Source organism: Magallana gigas, chromosome 6, assembly GCF_963853765.1.
Source record: "Magallana gigas chromosome 6, xbMagGiga1.1, whole genome shotgun sequence".
Classification (NCBI taxonomy): Eukaryota; Metazoa; Mollusca; class Bivalvia; order Ostreida; family Ostreidae; genus Magallana; species Magallana gigas.
Window position 1 is genome coordinate 4493501 of NC_088858.1, and position 20481 is coordinate 4513981.

Here is a 20481-nt window from a genome sequence, read left to right on the forward strand (position 1 = left end):
TGCTCCCTCCAAAAAAAAGGGGAAAAAATGGCAAGGATTGATTGTCATAGGCCTTACAGTGCTGAAAAAAGATGCATGCATAATCGAGACAAAACCTTAAAATTTATAGCCAAAGAGTTTTAGAAAAGAGCCATTGACTCATTTTTAATCCAACACAAAAAGAATCAGCTATATATCCAGTGTTGTTGGCACAGAGTGAAAGATAACAGACATGAAAAGCTCTCAGAAAATGGTGAAGCTAAAGCCATATCATGACCAACTGAATAGCAGAGTCACTCTCTGTTTATGAAAATGATGGATGTACATTATAGTAACATCCCTTATTGATCAAACCAGTCTCCAATACACTCACTGGCTGTAGGCTAATTTATAATTTAGTTCTAAAATATTATTTTCAATCTACCAATGGGAAAGCCATGACCCATGGTAGGTGACAGTATGCTAAACTGGTTGTCACATGGTTTTTAATGATGAAGTACTAACAAGAAAAGCCATATCTTTAAGCATATGAATTTATTTTTGGTAAAATAGTATAACAATAAATACCGGTACTGATTATATATTTGCAGACCAAGGTATGTCATCAATATGATAAACAAATGCAATTAATGAAAACAGCCCCTGAGAGAGGAATATTGGTAATATCATTGATATTTCAAAAAAGCCTATCTCATAAAATGGTAAAATAATGAAACACACTCTGTAAAATAGAAAACAGCAGATTTGTTCATAATGGAGAAATCTCACACACTAGATTGTCTGAGGTAATGGCTGTGGTCACGTAGATAACATTACGAAGCTGTCATCATGTGAGGGCTCAGGATCCTCTGTGAACTTGCGTTTTAACATTCCTAATCAAAAAGAAAACAACATGTGAAACTATTCACATTTTTCATAGCAGTAATCATTGTTTTAAAATAACATCTGTTGGCATATTCCATGATGTTTTTATCATTGAAAATATATCAGCAGAGCAATTGCAGTTTATAATGCTATGATCACTGGAAAATGCTGTTTTTACATTTTCTGTTCTTATTTGGTTTTGGATTTAAGGAGTTATGATTGCAACTGACTGTTGTATGAAAAATATAAAGAGAGAATACACTAGGTATGCAACCAATGCAGTCAGAATGGGATACACTTACCACTCTCTAATGGGGTATAACTGTGTTCAAAACTTAATTTGGCCCTGTACATAGGCTCATACTCCTAAAAATAAAACCATGCAAACAATTCAGTTTTAATTTTGTAATAAATGTATGTAAGTGTATGACAATGTAAATAAACTAGACATTGTTGAGATGGGTACGGTCTCAAAGGGCCCCACTTAAATACGCGGCTATGTTAAGGCTGCCCGATTAATTTCAAAGTGATATGTAGAAAGTCACTTGTCTGTACTTCATAAGATATGACGTCATAGTTAACTTTGACGTCACGATCAGCATTCCTTTCGATCGTTCTTAGGGAATGTATTGTAACGTAATAAGTGATATTCATTGTGCATAATAAAATCGCTTCATTCCTTTACATAGACACTGTTGTAATTACTAGTGATACTCAATTCAATATCACCGATATGGAGTGTAAAAAAATCAGCAGTTTTAAAGCTTCGTAATAGGTACTGTGGTTTCATCAATATTCGTTGAATACCAATTTTCGTGGATTTCGTTGTTTAGTTGATCCAAGAAATTAAATGTTCCTCGAAATGCAATTTCTATTAACATTTTGTATTGATAAGGTCATTGGCCACGAATTTACCTATCCTTGAAACTGTGATTTTCACTTCATCCACGAAAATTGATACCCTTGAAAATTAATGAAACCACAGTAAATAACTATTCATAAACTAATGGTTTTGAGACTCCCCCTGTTACGTGTAATCTAATGAATGGTGATATGTATATGCATATAAAAAACGGCTTGGCGCAAGTGAAAGATAAAAACAATTTTAGTATATTTTACGTGAAATCAGGAGAGAAAATATATCAATGTGAATCTTGCTGGGGGAAACCTACCGATTGACCCGATTTTGTGTAAATCAAGCCTAAAAGGTAAAAATGTGCCTAATTTCGATGTCAGTGCGAAATGTTTTGACAATATTTCAAATAAACGAAATATTTATATGAACCCCCAGCAAGAACTGCAAAAAATATTACTTATCGAAGGATTTGTCATAAAATATTTTTGATTTAATGTCATTATTCACTTGCACCGATGCGATTTTTATTGATTATTTACCGTGTTTGAATACACCCGTCATGTGCTTAAGAAAAATATATGACGTCATAAAAATACATCAAATACCGGTATCGTTTTGGATGTCACTGTTAATTTATGTAATAAAAGTTTGAAGAAACTCGCTCGGTTAAAGTATTTTTCGATAATTAAAAGAGTATCATTTTTCGATATATATTTAGCTTCGAACAGCCTTAACATAGCCGCATAATGGAAAATACAATGAAAAGCATTTCAAAGGATTTTGCTTTGCTTTGCCCTTGACTTAGAAATTTTCCATTTGGCAGAGTTATTTAATTCAAGCTAAATGCCTCTAACCAACAGGATTTTTTGGTTTAATCTGAGCAAAATATGCCTGTGGGAAATAATTTCCGACTGAAACTGGATTTTAAGAGATCTGCTGTGACCTTCAAATTTTACTTTTAAACTTGGTTCAAGGTCACTTCCACACCCTTAACTCAAAAGCTCTATTTATATGACAAGGCTGTGTCAATCAGAGGTGCCAGATAGGGCTAAGGGGAAAAAAATTAAAGTGGGGTGGTCTCATGTGACCGTGGCCCTTGACTTTGAAACATCATTAAATTTTGGTTCAAAGTTAGGAAGTTTGGGGCAGTAAAACTTAGTCATAGGACCTGCCTCAAAACCTTTTAGCAATATTTTATTCAACAAGATCGAATGGGATTAGGCAGCAAGCACAGCTTACAGGTATTTTAGCCTTCTCCCTTAATCAAGGTCAAAATGGGCATATTAAATATATACAACTCAGAGTAAGAAAACAAATTAAAAAAGAAAAAAATATTTCTGATACTGATTTAAAAAGACAAAGTAAGACTGCTTCAAATATTTTAGCATTGATATTAAGTCCATAGGTAAGCTAAAATGGATTGACATAAAAAACTTAAAGAAACATCTGGCATGTAAAATTGTTAAATGACTTACATGTAGTTGTTGAACAAATCCTTCATTAGGATGAATACAAAATCTCTTCTGTTGAACATACACAAATGCATCTCTAGGAAAAAAAATCCATCATTCACTTGCATTATTAATTAGATGGACATGATTTTATGTATTGGGTTCTTTTGAATTTTACCAATAACTGTTATTCAGGAAAATGTTCATGTCGTTGTGTGTAAAGGCATATAAACACATTAACAGTGTATGTATCTACATAACCCAAACAAGATATCTGTGAGCCAATGCTCACTAGTGATACCCCCGCTCTGATGTGAATAATTATGCAAAATAAGTCGACTTTTAACAGGAAGTTGACATCCAATTGGTACAAAAATACATCCCACAATATGGCATGCCTATACAAATAGTGTGTTAAAATTTCAAGCATCTGCTTCTGCATCTGCAGTTGCTGAGAAATCTTTGACGAAATTTGTTTGAAAATTTAGGCTAAAAATAAACAAAATCGTCATTTAAAAGGAAGTTGATGTCCAATTGGTACAAAAATATATCCAACGATATGGCATGCCTATACAAATACATGTAGTGTGTTAAAATTTCAAGCATCTGCAATAAATAGTTGCTGAGAAATTTTTGACAGAAATTTGTTTGAAAATTTAGGCTGAAAATAAACAAAATCGTCATTTAACAGGAAGTTGACTTCCGATTGGTACAAAAATATATCCCACAATATGGCATGCCTAAACAAATAGTGCTTTAAAATTTCAAGCATCTGCAATTACCGTAATAGTTGCTGAGAAAAATGCGACAGAAATTTTTGTTACCGACGGGCAGACAGACAGACGGATGGGCAGACACACAAGGGTAAAACAGTATACCCCCTTCTCCTTCGGAGCGGGGGTATAAGAAGGAGAAGGGGGTATAATTACAAAGAATGAAATTTTGGTGCATGTACATGTATTCTTGATTAGCATGCTTTTTTTTATACCTGTAAGATAGGCCATATTTTTCCATGATGTAAGCTATCACAAGAGATGCACTGAAATATATGAGATCATAATGGAAACAATTAGACAAATTCTGTTTACCAGTCTAAAATGTTTATTTTCAATTCACCATTTAGAGATATCTGAGTAATCTGCAGGTATTTAGTCATAATTTACCTGCGAGACATTCCAGCATTTCCATGAACCAATACTTTTCCATTTCTTGCTAAACTGTCTTCTATAAATGCCTTTACCTGTGGAAAATTATTGTTGAAATAAACATATGATGCATGTAATAGAGTTAATATTCATTACATGTATTTAAGTTAAATATATATATACGGTACTGGAAACATTTTCTTCGACAAAATTCTTATTGATTCCTCGTGGTTCTTGGTACATGTACCAGTATAAATTAATTAATGGCTTACCTGTCCCAATAACAAACCCCCTTTCTATTACATAAAAAGTCTTTATCATGTTGCCAGGTGATAAAAGATAATTCAAAAGAACTTTCTAACTTGAATACTTGTACATTATTACACACATGTATTAGGGAAACGAAAAATTTTATTTGATAGAGTTGATGGTCATGGAGTCAGTGAGCCCATGATGCTCCTAAGAGTACATTATCTCTGAAATTGTTATCATATAGAAAACAATGGAGAGTTAGGCATCATTCTTACCTGTGGAAAGTATTAAATAATATTCTCAGCACGTATAGAAACAAGAGGCCCACGGGCCTTGATGGTCACCTGAGTACCAAAACCGTTACGGGCCATGAAATTCATAATTTAGGTAGAGGACTTCATGGACATCATAACCATGCATTTAGTTTTCAAATATGTATGGGAGTAGAGAAGGAAATTCTCTAAAATTTAATAAATTTTAACTATATCGCCATATTGGCCCCACCGTAGGGTCTGAACCCCTGACTCAGGAGCCATGAATTTCAAAATTTTGGTAGAGGGCTTCATGGACATCATAACCATATGCATAGTTATTTCCCCACATGTATGGGAGAAGAGAAGTGTCACATTAAAATTCATCATTGTATATATTTAGTTTCGTATTTTAACTTAACCACATATCCCGTGGTGAGCCCCTTAGTGTTTTAGTCTTACGTTTGTAAATACCCATATTGAACCTCAGTTCACCGGGCCTTAAACCCGCCAGTCCGTGCAGTATCAGTTTGGACGCGGCAGTCCAGAGGGAAGGACGTTCTTATACTTCTCTCGTGCATACCATCCAGTCACTATGCATTTTGTTAATATAAATAGCTGTGTGCTAACTCTGAAGTGAACCTGGTACTGGCTTTTTCTGAGGTGAGGTTTATTAATTGTCAATTTTATCGTCATTTCGTTCATTACTGTTCTAAAACACCCAGTCATGGTATTCCAATCGTTTTTATGCTTATTTGTTACGTTTGAATTTAAATGTCTATGTTTAGATACACGTGTTTGAATCTATTATAAGTATGGCGGACTATTATGGTCATATTCCTTTTGTAGTAATGAGTAGTATTATGCAACACTGCATTTAAGTAATTGAGTTAGTATTTTGTGAGTGTAAAAGCTAACATGCTTTATAGTAAGTCTTCTGTAAGACTGTATATCAGTATTTTGTGTGTAATAAGCGTCTATGCTAAGTGTGTCATTCATGACCGTATAGCCTGTAAGTAAAGTATGGTGCGTATTGGTGTAAAAGCCACAGTTGCTTTTGTCGTGTACTTAATGTGTTTGTGTACTATGTTGGCGCAGGTCCCTTGTTCCATCTATGGTGTAAACCACTTTCATCGATGGTGGCCGAATATTGGTGACGTCTTGTGTAGACTAAGTGGCCAGTAAAGAACATTGTCCCTTGGAGGACCTCACCAGTCCATTCGTGTCAAGACCAAGTGGCAATAGACAACAGTGGAGGACCTTACCAGTTCCCATACTAGGACAATTACTTTCAATGTGTATCAATTCAAACTATATTAAATATGTAAAAACAATGTAAAAATATTGTCTTAGTCTTTGTCTTACAGTAAATATAAATTTTAGTTAATTCCGCTTGAAAATCTGTGACAAGAAGAATATTTGAAATTTAATTGAAAATTAGGCTTTTTTTGGGCATATTTGGCCCCACCTATGTAGCCCCAGGGTTGGTTGAGCCTTGAGTTGTACAATTTAGATTCATCTTACCATAGAGATGCTTCATGCCAAAAATGGTAACAACTAGACTAGTAGTTTTCAAGAAGAAAAATGTAAAATTGTTAACGCACAGGCACGAGGATGGATGAAGACCAATTGCAAAAGGTCACTTGAGTGACTCAGGTGACCTAAAAAATGGAAAACTAAGCGTCTGTCTTACCTGTGGAAAGTATTGAATAATATTCTCAGTGTATATGTCAGCAACATTCAAGACCAGGTACCTGTAAAAATGGGAAACCAAATAATACAAAATGAAATACGTTATTTTTTTTTTTTACAATTCAACAAACTAGTGTTGATGATGTTAAAATTACATGTACTGGGTATATTCAACTTTTGTAATTAAAGTCGTTTGGTCAAAATCAAAATGTTCAATGCAACTGTTCTGACTTCTACACTTCCTTTACCAATACAAGTAAATGTTCATAATCATATCACAAGAATTGGTCTATCTGCAAATCTTTAACTCATTGACCATCCTCTTACATTATGAAATGTATGTACTTTGCAAAATAAATTAAAACAAATTTTAAATAGATTATGATTAAAAATGAAACCATTTCAAGAGGCCTTAGGGCCACATAGCTCACCTGAGCAACAACAATAACTTTGATCAAATCAGCTTTATGGTATCAAATTTAAAATATATTGACAATAAGTAGAGTAGATCTTATTAAAAAGATCTTCAAAATTTTCTTCACATACTGCATTCCTAGTAAAAACAATTCATTACTTTCAATTGAAAAGATTTTTTTGTATTTATTCCTATATAAAATTCAACTCCCCTTTGTGGCCCCATCCCACTCATCTGGATCATAATTTGAATAAACTTAAATCTATGGTATCTGTGAATGCTTCCACACAAGGATCAGTTTTCTGGCCTTATGGATTTTGAGACAAAGATTTTTTTTTTAAATGTCAATTCTTTAAATAGACATTGGCCCATTATTTAAACAAACTAAAATCTCTTCATCCAAGGATAGTTTGAGCCAAGTTTGGTTGAAATTAGCCCAGTATTTCAGGAGCAGAAATAAGAAATATAAAAAAGACAGACAGACCAACTGTCAGACAACAGATGATCAGAAAAATCCTTGAAATGTCTTAATGTTGTAATAACCAATGCAGTGAGAGGCGGACAAAGCCCGCCTCACGAAGCGAGGATTAATGGTAATACGTTTATATAGGAAATTCAGTGAAAAGTGAGAGTTGAATTAGGGGTACTATGGGCTACAAAATTTCTTCCAGCACTGGGTGCCGCCGTATTGGCAGCCATTTTGTTTTTAAAAAGCTAGTTTGATCAAAAGTTTCAATTGAAGGTAATTTAAATTAAAAGAAATTAAAGTGGAAACCAGATAAATTTCAATAGTGCTTCAATCAAGAAGCACAACTAGTTCTATCTTCTATGTATGTCTTATCAAATTATCAGATGGAAAATAAAAACATTTACACCAAGAAACTGATCTTTTAGATAATGAATAAAGTATTCAATTTCATTACCGGTAGTTACAAATGAAATAAATTGATAAACAATGAAAGACAAAACAAAAAAATTCCGGAATGGCATAACTTGATCTCTTCAGCTATTACTGAAGACAAAACTTGTATGTGTTACTATGAAACTTGACTTCATAATATAGACTGAGCTCGCGACATTTAGCTTAACTTTGGCTCATGATTAGGCTGTGTGCATTACAAATAAATTTTGTTCTAAAAAAAAAAACAAACTGCTCTGTGTTTAATATGCGGTCAGTCCAATGGTCACACCGTTTACATATTATTTACCGGTATTTCTTAATAGCAAATAAAATGTTTCTCTAAATTATCTTCTGATAAGTACTCAAAAATCCTACCTGATCTTCTCTGGAAAATTGGGTTTGATGAAATTTGCTTCGGCAGTATGTCTGACACAGATGATATCAGTTATTCCTATTGACTCTAAATAACCTAACTAAAAAACAAAAACACTTTTCTACAAGAAAAACACACATGTAACAGGTCGGTAGAAAATGAAAAAAGTGTGTACCAATTTTATTTTTGTTCATTTTTCACTTAATATGGGTAATTTTCTTAGTATCGTGGTAGTCTTAATTATAAAAAATAATAAACCACCCATGAATACACAACCCAGTACAAAATTTCACGTTTTCACAAAATGCAATACCTTATTTTTGTTGGCTGTTGCATAGGGTCCAAGATACAGGTTAGGCACTATCTCCTGCATTTCTCTCCTCATTGCATACTCCCAATCCTTTATAATATAAAGATATTCCTGTCAGTATCCACTCACAGGTCTATATAATTTATTGTTATGCAGTAAATTGACAATCACAGTGCACATGTATTATCTTGATTATCAGAAATAAAATTTTATTAAAACAATAGGTCAATTCTCTTATACATCCGAATTTCCTCGATGATAATGATTTCTCTTTAGAAAACGTAGAAGTGTTTGTTTTTTATCTTTAACTTACGACAATTTCCTGAGGTGGAACACTTGGAAATTCAATTTCCATTTTGCTGACATGATAAGCAGATCTGTCTGCGATCAAGAAACTTTCATTTTTGTGTTTTCGTTTGAGGTAAAAGGGGTGACGTCAGTAACGGTAAACGCTTCAAATGTACATGGAATGGTTCGACTTTTGAAATACATATTTTCACACTTTATAAGTATGAATAATTTTGTTGCATTTGATTGACAGTTAGTGATATATTATCTAAATTTCTTATATCATTGCTGACAACTTGCTGTCTGTATAGTATACTTGTTCTTAGAATATAATATGTAAGACCTAACAGCTTATTTTCACTACTTTCGTTTAAAGGAATCAATGGAAGGTAACTCAGCCAAGATGCATATTTTACTATTTTTTGTGATAGAAAAGAGACATTTTAATCTTTTTACTCAATTTTAACAATTTAATTAATTAAGTTTACAATTACCGTTATTTTAGGCTTTTCTGTAATAGAAGCAGAATAATTAATTGATCACACTACACACCTGTAATTCTTTTTTCAGGATGTTTGTATTTGGCATGCCAATTAGTTTTAACGTCTTACCACACTTCGTTGTTCTTTCACTTGTCGTCATCACAAGTTTTGGAGAAGAATTGCTTCAGACTGTGAAAGACGAAGTTCCTGGTGGGAATTATACCGTTTACCAAATTCGGAGCAGAGGTCGTCTTCGACTTGAACTTGTGTCAATCTCAGGAGACGCTGACCTGTATGTGTCTGACAGCGAGCCAATTCCTTCAGATGAAAACTATGACGTTAAATCCTTTTCGTGTGGTGTGGACACAGTAGAATTGTCTTCCAGTATGAAGCGTCCTATAGCTGTTAGTGTATTTGGTCATCCTTTTTACAGTGTATCGAAGTACAGCTTGTCCGTATTTAAACTTCCGGAAAAGGAGGAAATAGACTATGCAACATTAGATGCTTTATACAATGATTATGTAGATGATAAACCAGAGACAACACAAGACTCTTCGCAAGTGTCCGAGGATGAATACAGCTATCAGGACAGTGATACAGATGAGGAGTCAAACATGTGGACCATCGCGATCACAATACTGAAATTATTATTTGATGTTTTGTTGTAATACTAAAATACACTTATTCTGCAGGTTTAAATAAAGTACACTGTATTTAGATTTACTCCTTTATTTTATTTTCCTTAAAATGATTAATTGTTTGGGGTTTATTTCATACAGTAGATTGTCTTTATGTTTTTATATGTCAAAAACCAGAACTTAAACTTACACTACAGCTTTAAAAGATATTAGTATCAACATTTCTAATTGAATGCGTCTCTTCTTAGAGCATCTTCCCTGTGTTTTCCTTCAATTATACCCATCATTTTGTCATAAATGAATAAAAGACATTATTTCCTAATCAATGATTTGTGTCTTTTTCTTTGATTCTTCACCATATACCAGTAACTTTCAGTCGTAATGACACACTTATATTATGCAGCATGAGGGGCACTTTAGGAATTTTATTTCAATTTCCTAAAACCAGTTTGAATTCTTTCTTGCAACATAAAAAAAAATACATGTATAATTTGTATCTTCATATCAGTCATTTAAAATGAGGGTGAACACAAAGTAAGGAATAGTTAAGTCAAGGCCTTAGAAATATCAAGATAAAATTATTATGAACACAAATCAGATACATTTAATACATAAATAAGAGATGGTTTATTAGCAGTTTCATTGAAAATGCACTATTAAAAAAAAAAAAAAGACAAGTGATATCAAAGGAAAAATATATTGTATCTCCAACAGTCTGAAACTGAGCCAATTGCAAAGGGGGGAGGGGTGGGAGGAGGATGGAAAAAGGAATGTGTCACAAACAGAGCTTTAAAACAAAATGTTGTATTCACTAAAACTTCGAACTGTTTAAAAATGTTATGTTTATGAATTATAAACTGAAACATCCTCAAATATCTATGAAGAACAGATATAGTTTTTTCTTTATTTAAGGAGAGAATACATTTCAAGGTGCGATTTCTCAATATCAACAACATAAATTTTGTAGAGAAAACACAACTACAATCTACATGATTGAACAATGATATAAAACACTGGTTTATATACAAAAATACAAAAAATGTTGACTGATAGATCATGATGGACAACTTCTTGGACAACTTCTCATTTACTTAAAACACCACAAATACTGAACTCTCCCAGAATTGTGATTTCTGAATTTCTGTTAAATATCAATTGTACAAAAATAAACTGTCTTTTATATAAAATGTTACATAATTATTATTTAGTCTTTTCAACATTTTCATGACAATCTCCAATCATGATAAATGGACTTCACGTTTCTTTTAAATAAAGCTGGTTTCTAAGTACATTATTTAAGCACATGATCATGACACGTCTGATTTCACAATTTCAAATATGATAGCACAATCTCACTGAACTGTCTGTACACACCACCATCATTGTTTTTTAAATCCTTTCAGAATAGGGTAAATATTGTCAAAAGCTTCATAAATCTCTCCTCTCACTTTGGCTCCTGTAATACATAAAAACATAGCATTTTTTATAGAAATCCCAATATCAAATTCAAGTATTGACAACAGATATTTAAAAAGAAAACATGTTTAAGTTTTAATCAACTGTTAGACTTTATGGATTCAAAGATATCAACATTTGAAAATATCAGTTAAGAATGCACATGTTATAATTATTAAAAATGCATGTACTAACAGTAAATTATGAATGAAAACACTTTTTCAAGCAACATGAAAAGAATACAGCCTTTTAAATTAAGGTCATATAGTTAAATACATAGTACTGAGATTTAATAAGCATGTTTATTGGTCTGTCACAAACACCTGCAAAATTAGACTGTTGATATTTTCTAGTAAGAATGAATTAGGAATAAATCAATGATTACCATATCATTTCTTAGCAAAGGGGCGAAAATAAAACGGGGGCGAATATTTCCCTATAAACTGTATATTCATGACAACATACCGTTATTTTGAAATAAAACAAAATAGAAGAAAAGACAAAGAAATATGCATAAATTCTGCATTTTATATTCAATAGTTTTGATGGATACTATTGAGATTTTGCATCACAAGAAAAGTTTTGATAGATACTTATTAGAAATGGTGAGACTAATCAAGGACCCTTCCCCAGACTATTACAGTAAACTATTTGAATTCAAAAGTGTTGACAGATGTTAGGATGGGCCATCCTTAAAAAATTGATTGTTTACTTTGGCCTGATGTGATTCCTATACCCTTCCTATTTTGTGAAAGGACCTAATATATGTACTACAGAAATTTCCATACAAGAGGCCCAGGGACCATATCGCTCACGTGAGCAACAAAACTGAACTGACATTACTTTGATCCAAACAGCTTTAATAAATCAAATCTGAACATTTTGCAAATCATTTTTAGCATATTTTTAAAAATTGAGTCCTTCATAAAGAATGAAGATTTTAATAATTTATTTTAATAATATATTCCATCCTACCCCCAGGGATCACAATTTTAACAAACTTAAATCTACACTACCTGAGAAAGCTTCCACATAAGATTCAACTTTAGTAGCCAAATGGTATTTGAGAAGAAGATTTTTTACTAAATTTAACCTTATATCTTCCTATATGTAAAAATTGTACACCCCCTCCAAAATTGTGGCCCAACCATACCCCCAGGGATTATGATTTGAACAAACTTGAATCTAGACTACTTGAGGAAGATTTCACATAGGTTTTAACTTTTCTGGTTAAATGGATTTGAGACAATTTTTTAAAAAAGATTTTCCCTTACAAATTTCTACATAAAGTTTTGACCCCTATTGTGACCCAACCCTACCCCTTGGGTTCATGATTTAAACAAATCTGAATCTACAACATATGAAGATGTTTTTACATGAATTTCAACTTATTTGGCCAAATGGTTTTCCAGAAGAAGGTTTTTTTTTTAGGATTTTCACTATATATTCCAATGTAAAAATTTGCCCCCCCCCCCCCAATTGTGGCTCGACCCTACTCCTGGGGATCATGATTTGAACTAGCTTGAATCAACACTACCTGAGAAAGCTTCCTTTTATCTTTTGTTTATCTTGGTCAAATGGTATTTGAGAAGGGTTTTTTTTAAATGTCACAAAGATTTCATTATTTTCTAATTATCTCCCCTTCAAGTTGTGCATGACTCTTTATTTGAACCAACTTGAATCCCCTGGCTGGGCCAAGGAATGCTATGTGCTAAGTTAGCTTGAAATTGGCCCATTGGTTTTTGAGAAGAAGATGAAAATGTGAAACATTTACAACAACGAAGACGACAGACAAGGGACAAATTTTGATCAGAAAAACTCAATTCAGCCTTTTGTTAAGGTGAGCTAAAAAAAAATATATGCTATAATAAATAGATAAATACGGCTAGGAACTAACCTGTAAGTACGACTTTTCCTGAGACAAAAATAAGCAAAACGATACGAGGCTTCACCATTCTGTAAATCAGGCCAGGGAACAATTCAGGCTCGTAGCTGTTAGGTAGAAAACACAATTGTTTAATATTCTTTATGACAAAATCATGAAATACTTGAATATTGTATTATTGAAATTTTCAGAATATATTAATTAAGAATATGTCTTTGATTATTGTCCCATATAAAACAATTTTGACAAACAACATACAAAAATATATACGGTACTCATGCCACAAATTTTTCAGAAACTTGTTTTTCATTGACTAGTTTTTAAATTACCTGGAGAACTGGCCATGGGTCAAGACCAATCCCTCTAACCTGATCGGAAATTTAACATCACAGCTTCCTACCATGTTCTGAATCTTAAAATCCAGGAATTTTGCCTGAAGAGATATTTCTTATTTTAAGAATGTATGAATATAAATTGTGTTCATATGGAAATTACCGATATATCAAATGCATATTTTTTCTTCTCCCCATATCTATAAATTAAATACAAACAGATCATACCCAATAAATCAATAGAATGGTATTTAAGAAAATCCAGGTAAAAGATTATTTTTTATTAACAGAATTCAAAACTATACAATCTATGCTTGCTTTAAAATCCTAAGCATATAAAATGAGAAATCTTTTTTTAACAATAGAAAACCCAGACACTTACTGCGAACCCTAATTTCTGGACAATCCTTGCATACTTCCTTGCTGCTAACTTTGCCTGATCTTCACTATATAATATCAAAATTTAACCATGACTAACAAACTGTTACAAATCCAGTACCAGCAAAATAAATCAAAAGTAATTTATTAAATACGAATGGCATTATGCTGCCAAATAATCCATCAATTTCTAACTAAAACATTTATTTCATAATCAAAATCATCAAATATCTCCGAGACATACCTCTTGGCTCCAGTGCACACCATTTTTCCTGAACTAAATATAAGAGCTGTTGTCCTTGGTTCACGGATCCTCATGATGACAGCAGCAAATCGCTTGGGGTTATACTCGGCATTTCTGGCATGAAGGGCAATCTTTTTTAGATCCAACTTACACCCAAGATTTACAGTACAAACAATATTCCTGAAAGAAAATAGACATAACTACAGAACAATATATATAAAAACAACAATTGTTTGCATTAATTAAAGATGCTGATTATTTTAATTTTATCATAATTGCTGGAAAACATTTAAAGACAATCTTTATCTAAATATAAACACATATATAGGGTTGCAAATAACCACTCGCCCACTCGCAAATGCGAGTAATTTTTACTGTGGGCGACTATTTCTCAAAGATTTAGTTGTCCACATGGCGAGTAAAATTTTGTTTGGCAATCAAGGACAAACTTAAACAAAATAGTCAGTACTTTTTGATCGGCAACTTCGTTGGAATTTCCTCCGTAAGAGAAGTTAAAGTCGCCCTGTATTATGAATTTACAATCGTTTAAATTAACCCCAAAGGCAATCAAATGATAATTAACTAATTCTGAAGATGTTTTCACAGCATCAGTTAATCCCTGTTGTAATTAATAACTCGAGACTGTCTTATCCTTAGGCGTTATAAATACAGGTGATGCAACCACATACTGTGCAACCGATGTTTATTACTTTTAGTGTTGATATTACTATTAGTTCGTAATTTGTAATTCATTAGTTAATAATTCTGCCAAATTAATGCTAAAATAATCATAAAACTGTTTGTTTACATTTATCTTTAAAAAAAAATAAGATCCTTTATATAACGGTTGTAACTGGGTCAAAGGGTTGGACTAATACCTCCAAAATACAGAGAAATACAGAGACTAATTATATATGTCATTTAGCTAACAATTACAAAACATCTCATCTATAAAATGTATGAATACGTAGAGAAATAAATTTAATAAATTGGATCTAATTCAAATTAATAATGGCACTTTACAATTTTTATTCTCCATTTATATATTTTATATCATAAACTAACTTCATTGTGAATATCATTGGGCCCCTAGAAATTATTGTGGGCTTGTATAACTTGAAAAGTTGGGAGCCCACTTGTATGGCCCCTGTGTTTGAAAATGGTGCATATAAATGAAGAGTGAATCAGTCCAAGCAATAGACAATAAAACCTAATAGATTCTACTTGTTTACATTCTAAACTACCCCATATTTTTTTTCTAATGACTACAATACATTCTCACCCCCAAAATATAATGATTTGTACCAGTATATAATAAATTTGAAAGATTTTTACTGCATGATTGCCAAAGAATTTTATTTCCTATCCTCCTTCTAATGTAAACTAGACAATCATGAATGTAAGTTTTCCCATAGCCAAGCCGAGAATTCAAATCCCATTTAGTAAATGACAAAATCAATTGTGGCTAGTTGCTTTCTAATAATGTCCAAAGCAATCTCAGTTAAAATGCAGAGCCTGCTTAACATGTGTTTCAAGTAAGAATTCATTTTACAAATTGAAAAGTGACAAAACATGTAAAACAGTGTGTTCACACATACTGCAACTGTGGCCTGAGTGGAACCATTCCAGCACCACCTTCTGAGGCTGGGGTTGCTGGTGTCATGGGTCCTCCTGGAGTTATTGGGGGTCCCCCAGGGGTGACTGGAACACCAGGAGTCATGGGCGCCAATGGAGTTTGTGGAGGGTATAAACTTGCATTGGATGGTGGCATTACAGGATTTGGAGTGGCTCCCAAAGAAAAACTGCTAAGAGCTGCTGGTGACATCATGGGACTCTAAAATTTAACAATTTAAAAGAAATTTAACTTTTATATACAACCTGGTTTGAGAACGGTACCTCGTATTACCGAAATGACAGAATTTACAGAAATGACACCTGAAATTACCAGAATGACAATAAAATCTACAGAAATGACACTTTAAATACATTAAAATGGGGATATATTATATTATATTATATATTTATTATATTATATATTTATGTCTTTCAGGTAAATGCTTCATAACCAAACAGAAATAAAAACCTCAGTTAAATATCGTATTTATTAAAATCTAAGAACAATAACTCTTAAAACGACAATAATGATTTATTGCTTATATAAAATAAGCTAAGCAGAAGAAAAAACTAATATAAATTAGTAAATTTCACTTAACGATATATATAGTAGATACCACGGTGAACCTGCTGAAGAGCGAATTTGTACTTTTTGTTGTAAAAATAGTATGGAAAACGAAATTCACTTTTTATTACATTGTCCTTTATATAACGACTATAGAAGAATCCTTTTCGAAAATACTGGGTTTAATCAATTACTAGATTTGTCAGATACAGAAGCATTAATTGTTCTTATTTCAAATTATCCTCGGCAGGTTGCCAAATACTTATATCATTCTTTTACTCGTAGACAATCTTTATTGTTCAGAAAATAAACATATACTGTATTATATAAACTATGCAAACTCAAGGTTCTGAAGAAATTTTTATACTCATACATGTATATTTTCAATCATATCTTTGTTTACCGCTTGATGCTGTGTTATTTTCTTTTCTTCTTTCATGTATTATGTGTTCAAAGTGGCATATAGGCCCGACGGGCCGGGTGTTTAATCTATGCTGACTGTTGTTAATATTACACTTGGAAATGTATACACATGTCACTATAAATAAATAAATTACTTACAAATAAATTACTTACTTATATAACAATCAATGAGGAATTTTAATTGCATGCTTTTACAATATCAGAGGGTCCAATTACATGCATGCCCATCTCATATTTGTTTAACTATCCAACCATTTTCCATCTTGCAAGTATACTATTACCAACTTTTTACAATAATAAAGATATTAATTGATATAATTTAATATATTTGTGATGAAAAACATTTTTTAATAAACATTAGGTGTCATTTCTGTAGATTTTAGTGTCATTCCTGTAATTTCAGGTGTCATTTTGGTAAACACCGTCATTTTGGTAATTCGGGTTACCCGTTTGAGAATGGCAAAAGACAATTGTAATTTTCTGCACTCGCATAAACTTCACAATAGTCATGAACTTTAATGAAGTTTTACCTGCTGTATCTAGTAGCTTTACTTACTTGTTGATGCTGAGGGGTAAGACCGCTCCCAAATGATGCAAAGTTTTGTCCCGATCCGTCCATTTTTGCTGATAGAAATTAAATTGCAACGATGAATATATCAAATTTAATTCCCAATAGCTTAGTGAGTTTCATGGCAAAACGTCGGAAAAGCTACATTTCTTTTCCTTTTTCATATGATCAAATAAATTGTTCAGCATTTAAAACACATTTAAGTTACTGACTAAGGTGTCAATTCACATTTCGATCAGTAAATCGCGGCACCACAAACGTAGGAAGTAACTCTTACAGTGTATTATACAAAATATTCAGCGCGTCTATCAATAATCCGGATTGAACAAACAGAAGCGTGCACGTTGCCTCTGAAGATGATGAATTTTTTCTTGAATTATTCACATCATTTAATTGGATCAGTTCCAGATAAAAACAAACAAAATAACCTCAAAAACCAGATAATACATTTTCTGATTTTTATTTGTAAATATGATTTTTTATCATTATTATTTTTTTTTTTGGAGGGGGGGGGGGTATTAGAAAGCCTACACATAATCACATGTTCGTAGCTTCAGAGAGTGGGGTGGGGGACATCCTTTCCCATTTTTTCTCAAAATGGATATAAAGAGGTATAGCGCCTTTTCCCATTATTTCGCCTACACCTGTGTTTGGACGGAAAGTACCTGTTACTAAAAATAGCTTCAAGTACCTAGGTGTATAGGATGATTTTCGAAACCTGGATACACTGTACTGATTTTATAATGGTGTCTGTAACTACTGATTTGTCATAAATTCGGGAAACTCTGTGTATAACAGTAGTTGATATAATATTCTGAACCGTGATAAGTTCAAGCAAAATGCAATGGATCTAAGTGTAAATAGAGTACATGTACAGTGTTAATGAAGAGAACTGTTTATATTTGGTGTACTCATATTCAGACTGAATTAAACAAGATAATTAAAAAAAAAACCAGAAGATTAGATACATGTAACTTAATCTCTCTATTCTGTTTATGTTTCAATTTTAGTGGAAAAAAATTACTACTTATATAGTGGATTCGATCCAGCGACCAGAAAATCAAAAAGACCTCCGCGTTACCACTATAGGCCACGCATCTAACATTTTCAGAAGATGCATTTTCAATATAAATATTATTGTATTAGAAAAGACACTAATTGAAATATTTGTCTAATTTTTAAAACGAAGACTACGTTAAACCAAAACTAATTTAATGTAAACGTGTACTACAATACATGTAGAACATAATTTTAATCGGATGTTTTTGGTTTAGAGTGGTTCAAATAGTCAAATATCCAATTGTTTATCATATACTAACTACTTTCCTATATATCCCTAACAAAACCGGAATATTTTAATGATGTCGTGTAAGATAATTAAGACTCTTAGAGCATGGTGATTGTGTAATTTGCGTTTCAACTAAATATTGTATAATATTGAAAAATGTCTGATGTTTGCAAAAGGCTATATTTGAGGCCAAATCGTATATAAAGTGCGCTATACCTCTTTACATATAGAAAATTTAAATTCATTATTTTAAAGGAACTAACCCCCCTAAAGTTTATCGGAATTAACCAGTTAGTTTTTGCTTGATAGTCTCTTGAACATGTATACCCACCGTATTGTGGGATGATATTGTAAATGTTTTGTGCGAACACTAAATTAAAAAATAAAAATGTACCAAATAGACGCAATCTAACGGTTAATAAAATTATATACTCAATCGAATTGTATAATACATATTCAATTTATGGTCCTAGCTGACAAAACCGTATAGATCTACGCGAGTGTATATCTACCATGTACCCCCCCCCCCCCTCTTATTTTTAAGGTTATTTTTCTTTTCGTTTTTGTTTTTTTGTTTTTACATTTTTATGGTTTTCATCTCATTTTGAAAAATATGAGCTATTTATTTGTACTGCCATTAAACCATGCTTGTACAATACATTAAATTAATATTACATGTCATTTTAAACATATTTTAAATGATCATTGATTTGAGCTTTATCACGATGCGTTAAAAAAAGAACCGGCCACGAAAATAATAAAAGCTTCGATTTTTAAACGTTAAATTTTGGAGAAAAATTGCAAACCACAATATTGACTTGAAAAAAATAGTGATGAAATTGATATAAAATATGTATGAAAATACTATTTATAGATATTTAAATTGGAGCAAAATTACATTATTGTCATCTTGTACAACAGTTAGGTTGCTATGTGTTCTCTAATATGCAGAACTTTCTATTCCCAAGAAATGCTATAGTAAACGATTTTTTAAATCCTGTTCATCTTCAATATTTATGGTAACATACAAAATTATCATAAAAGCACATTTAGACAACAAATTTAACCACGAAAAACCAACGGTTTTCAAGATGTTTACTGTCAGGAATAGTTTGCTGCTATCAATAATTCTCCAAAATGTTATATTTTCCACATTTGATAGATAATTTTTGCGTGCAGTCTTATTTACTCAGGACCATTCCTCAGAAATTTAGAAGATGCATTACAGCGTATATAGATTAGAATCTCTTTTTATTATCAATTGAGTCTGGAAGATATAAAACCATTGCAAGGAATAAAAGAAGATGTACTTTTTGTAATCACAACGAGATTGAAGATGTTTTTCACTTTGTGTTAACATGCCCACTTTACAATTCACTTAGATCCAGATACATTCAGAATTATTATATGTCAAAAAACCATCTTGTTCAAACTTGTCCAGTTACATGCATGTATTTAGTTCAAACAAGGCTAAGTTTAAGAGTTGTGTAACCTTGGTAAATATCTTTATAATGCAACTATGTTCAGAAATTCATGGCTTTAGCTTAAGTTATACATTTTTTTTTATTTCAACTGATATATCATATTATCAATATCTTGTATAAAAGTATTGAAAAATCTCACAATATTTTAATAATAAAAACCACATTCACAAATCAAAGATATGAATATCAATTTATTAATATGAATTCATTTGCTGTCGAATTTAGAATCGGCTTCATGGTCAAAATTCCACAATGCGGGTCAATTTTCAACGGATTAGAGACTTTTTAGAGTCAACTCTTTTTTCAACACATTTAAATTGGTTTCAATATTCAATGTTGAAGAACGAC

The 20481-nt window shown here is 32.1% G+C and overlaps 3 protein-coding genes across 3 annotated transcripts; 1 reads left to right on the forward strand and 2 right to left on the reverse strand.

Moving 5' to 3' along the window:
* Positions 1–498: 498 nt before the first annotated feature.
* Positions 499–8955, reverse strand: LOC105343012 (serine/threonine/tyrosine-interacting protein). The gene is made up of 9 exons (XM_011450161.4): positions 8803–8955; positions 8493–8579; positions 8182–8279; positions 6492–6552; positions 4314–4390; positions 4139–4189; positions 3175–3247; positions 1146–1209; positions 499–851 (listed from the first exon to the last, which is right to left on the reverse strand). The coding sequence occupies exons 1-9, from the start codon at positions 8842–8844 to the stop codon at positions 778–780; spliced, it is 627 nt and encodes a 208-aa protein (XP_011448463.3). The 5' UTR covers positions 8845–8955; the 3' UTR covers positions 499–777.
* Positions 8956–9102: 147 nt separating this feature from the next.
* LOC105343013 (UPF0669 protein v1g209471) lies at positions 9103–10223 on the forward strand. Its single transcript, XM_011450162.4, has 2 exons — positions 9103–9166; positions 9348–10223. The coding sequence occupies exon 2, from the start codon at positions 9349–9351 to the stop codon at positions 9925–9927; it is 579 nt and encodes a 192-aa protein (XP_011448464.3). The 5' UTR covers positions 9103–9166; position 9348; the 3' UTR covers positions 9928–10223.
* An 884-nt stretch (positions 10224–11107) lies between these two features.
* LOC105343014 (TATA-box-binding protein) lies at positions 11108–17627 on the reverse strand. The gene is made up of 7 exons (XM_011450163.4): positions 17350–17627; positions 15790–16025; positions 14192–14371; positions 13952–14015; positions 13567–13670; positions 13250–13344; positions 11108–11353 (listed from the first exon to the last, which is right to left on the reverse strand). Exons 1-7 carry the CDS (start codon positions 17410–17412, stop codon positions 11277–11279), a joined length of 819 nt encoding a protein of 272 aa, XP_011448465.1. The 5' UTR covers positions 17413–17627; the 3' UTR covers positions 11108–11276.
* Positions 17628–20481: the final 2854 nt, after the last annotated feature.

Bases quoted from the DNA above. Each gene is read 5' to 3' on its own strand.
- LOC105343012 (XM_011450161.4), bottom strand. From the start codon at position 8,844: ATGGAAATTGAATTTCCAAGTGTTCCACCTCAGGAAATTGTC. The intron at 8,580-8,802 runs GTAAGTTAAAGA...TATATTATAAAG, and splicing joins TTCCACCTCAGGAAATTGTC to GATTGGGAGTATGCAATGAG. The intron at 1,210-3,174 runs GTAAGTCATTTA...TTTTATTTTTAG, and splicing joins GATTTGTTCAACAACTACAT to GAGTATGAGCCTATGTACAG.
- LOC105343013 (XM_011450162.4), top strand. From the start codon at position 9,349: ATGTTTGTATTTGGCATGCCAATTAGTTTTAACGTCTTACCACACTTC.
- LOC105343014 (XM_011450163.4), bottom strand. From the start codon at position 17,412: ATGGACGGATCGGGACAAAACTTTGCATCATTTGGGAGCGGTCTTACC. The intron at 13,671-13,951 runs GTAAGTGTCTGG...ATATCTCTTCAG, and splicing joins TCCAGAAATTAGGGTTCGCA to GCAAAATTCCTGGATTTTAA. The intron at 13,345-13,566 runs GTAATTTAAAAA...TCTACCTAACAG, and splicing joins ACCCATGGCCAGTTCTCCAG to CTACGAGCCTGAATTGTTCC.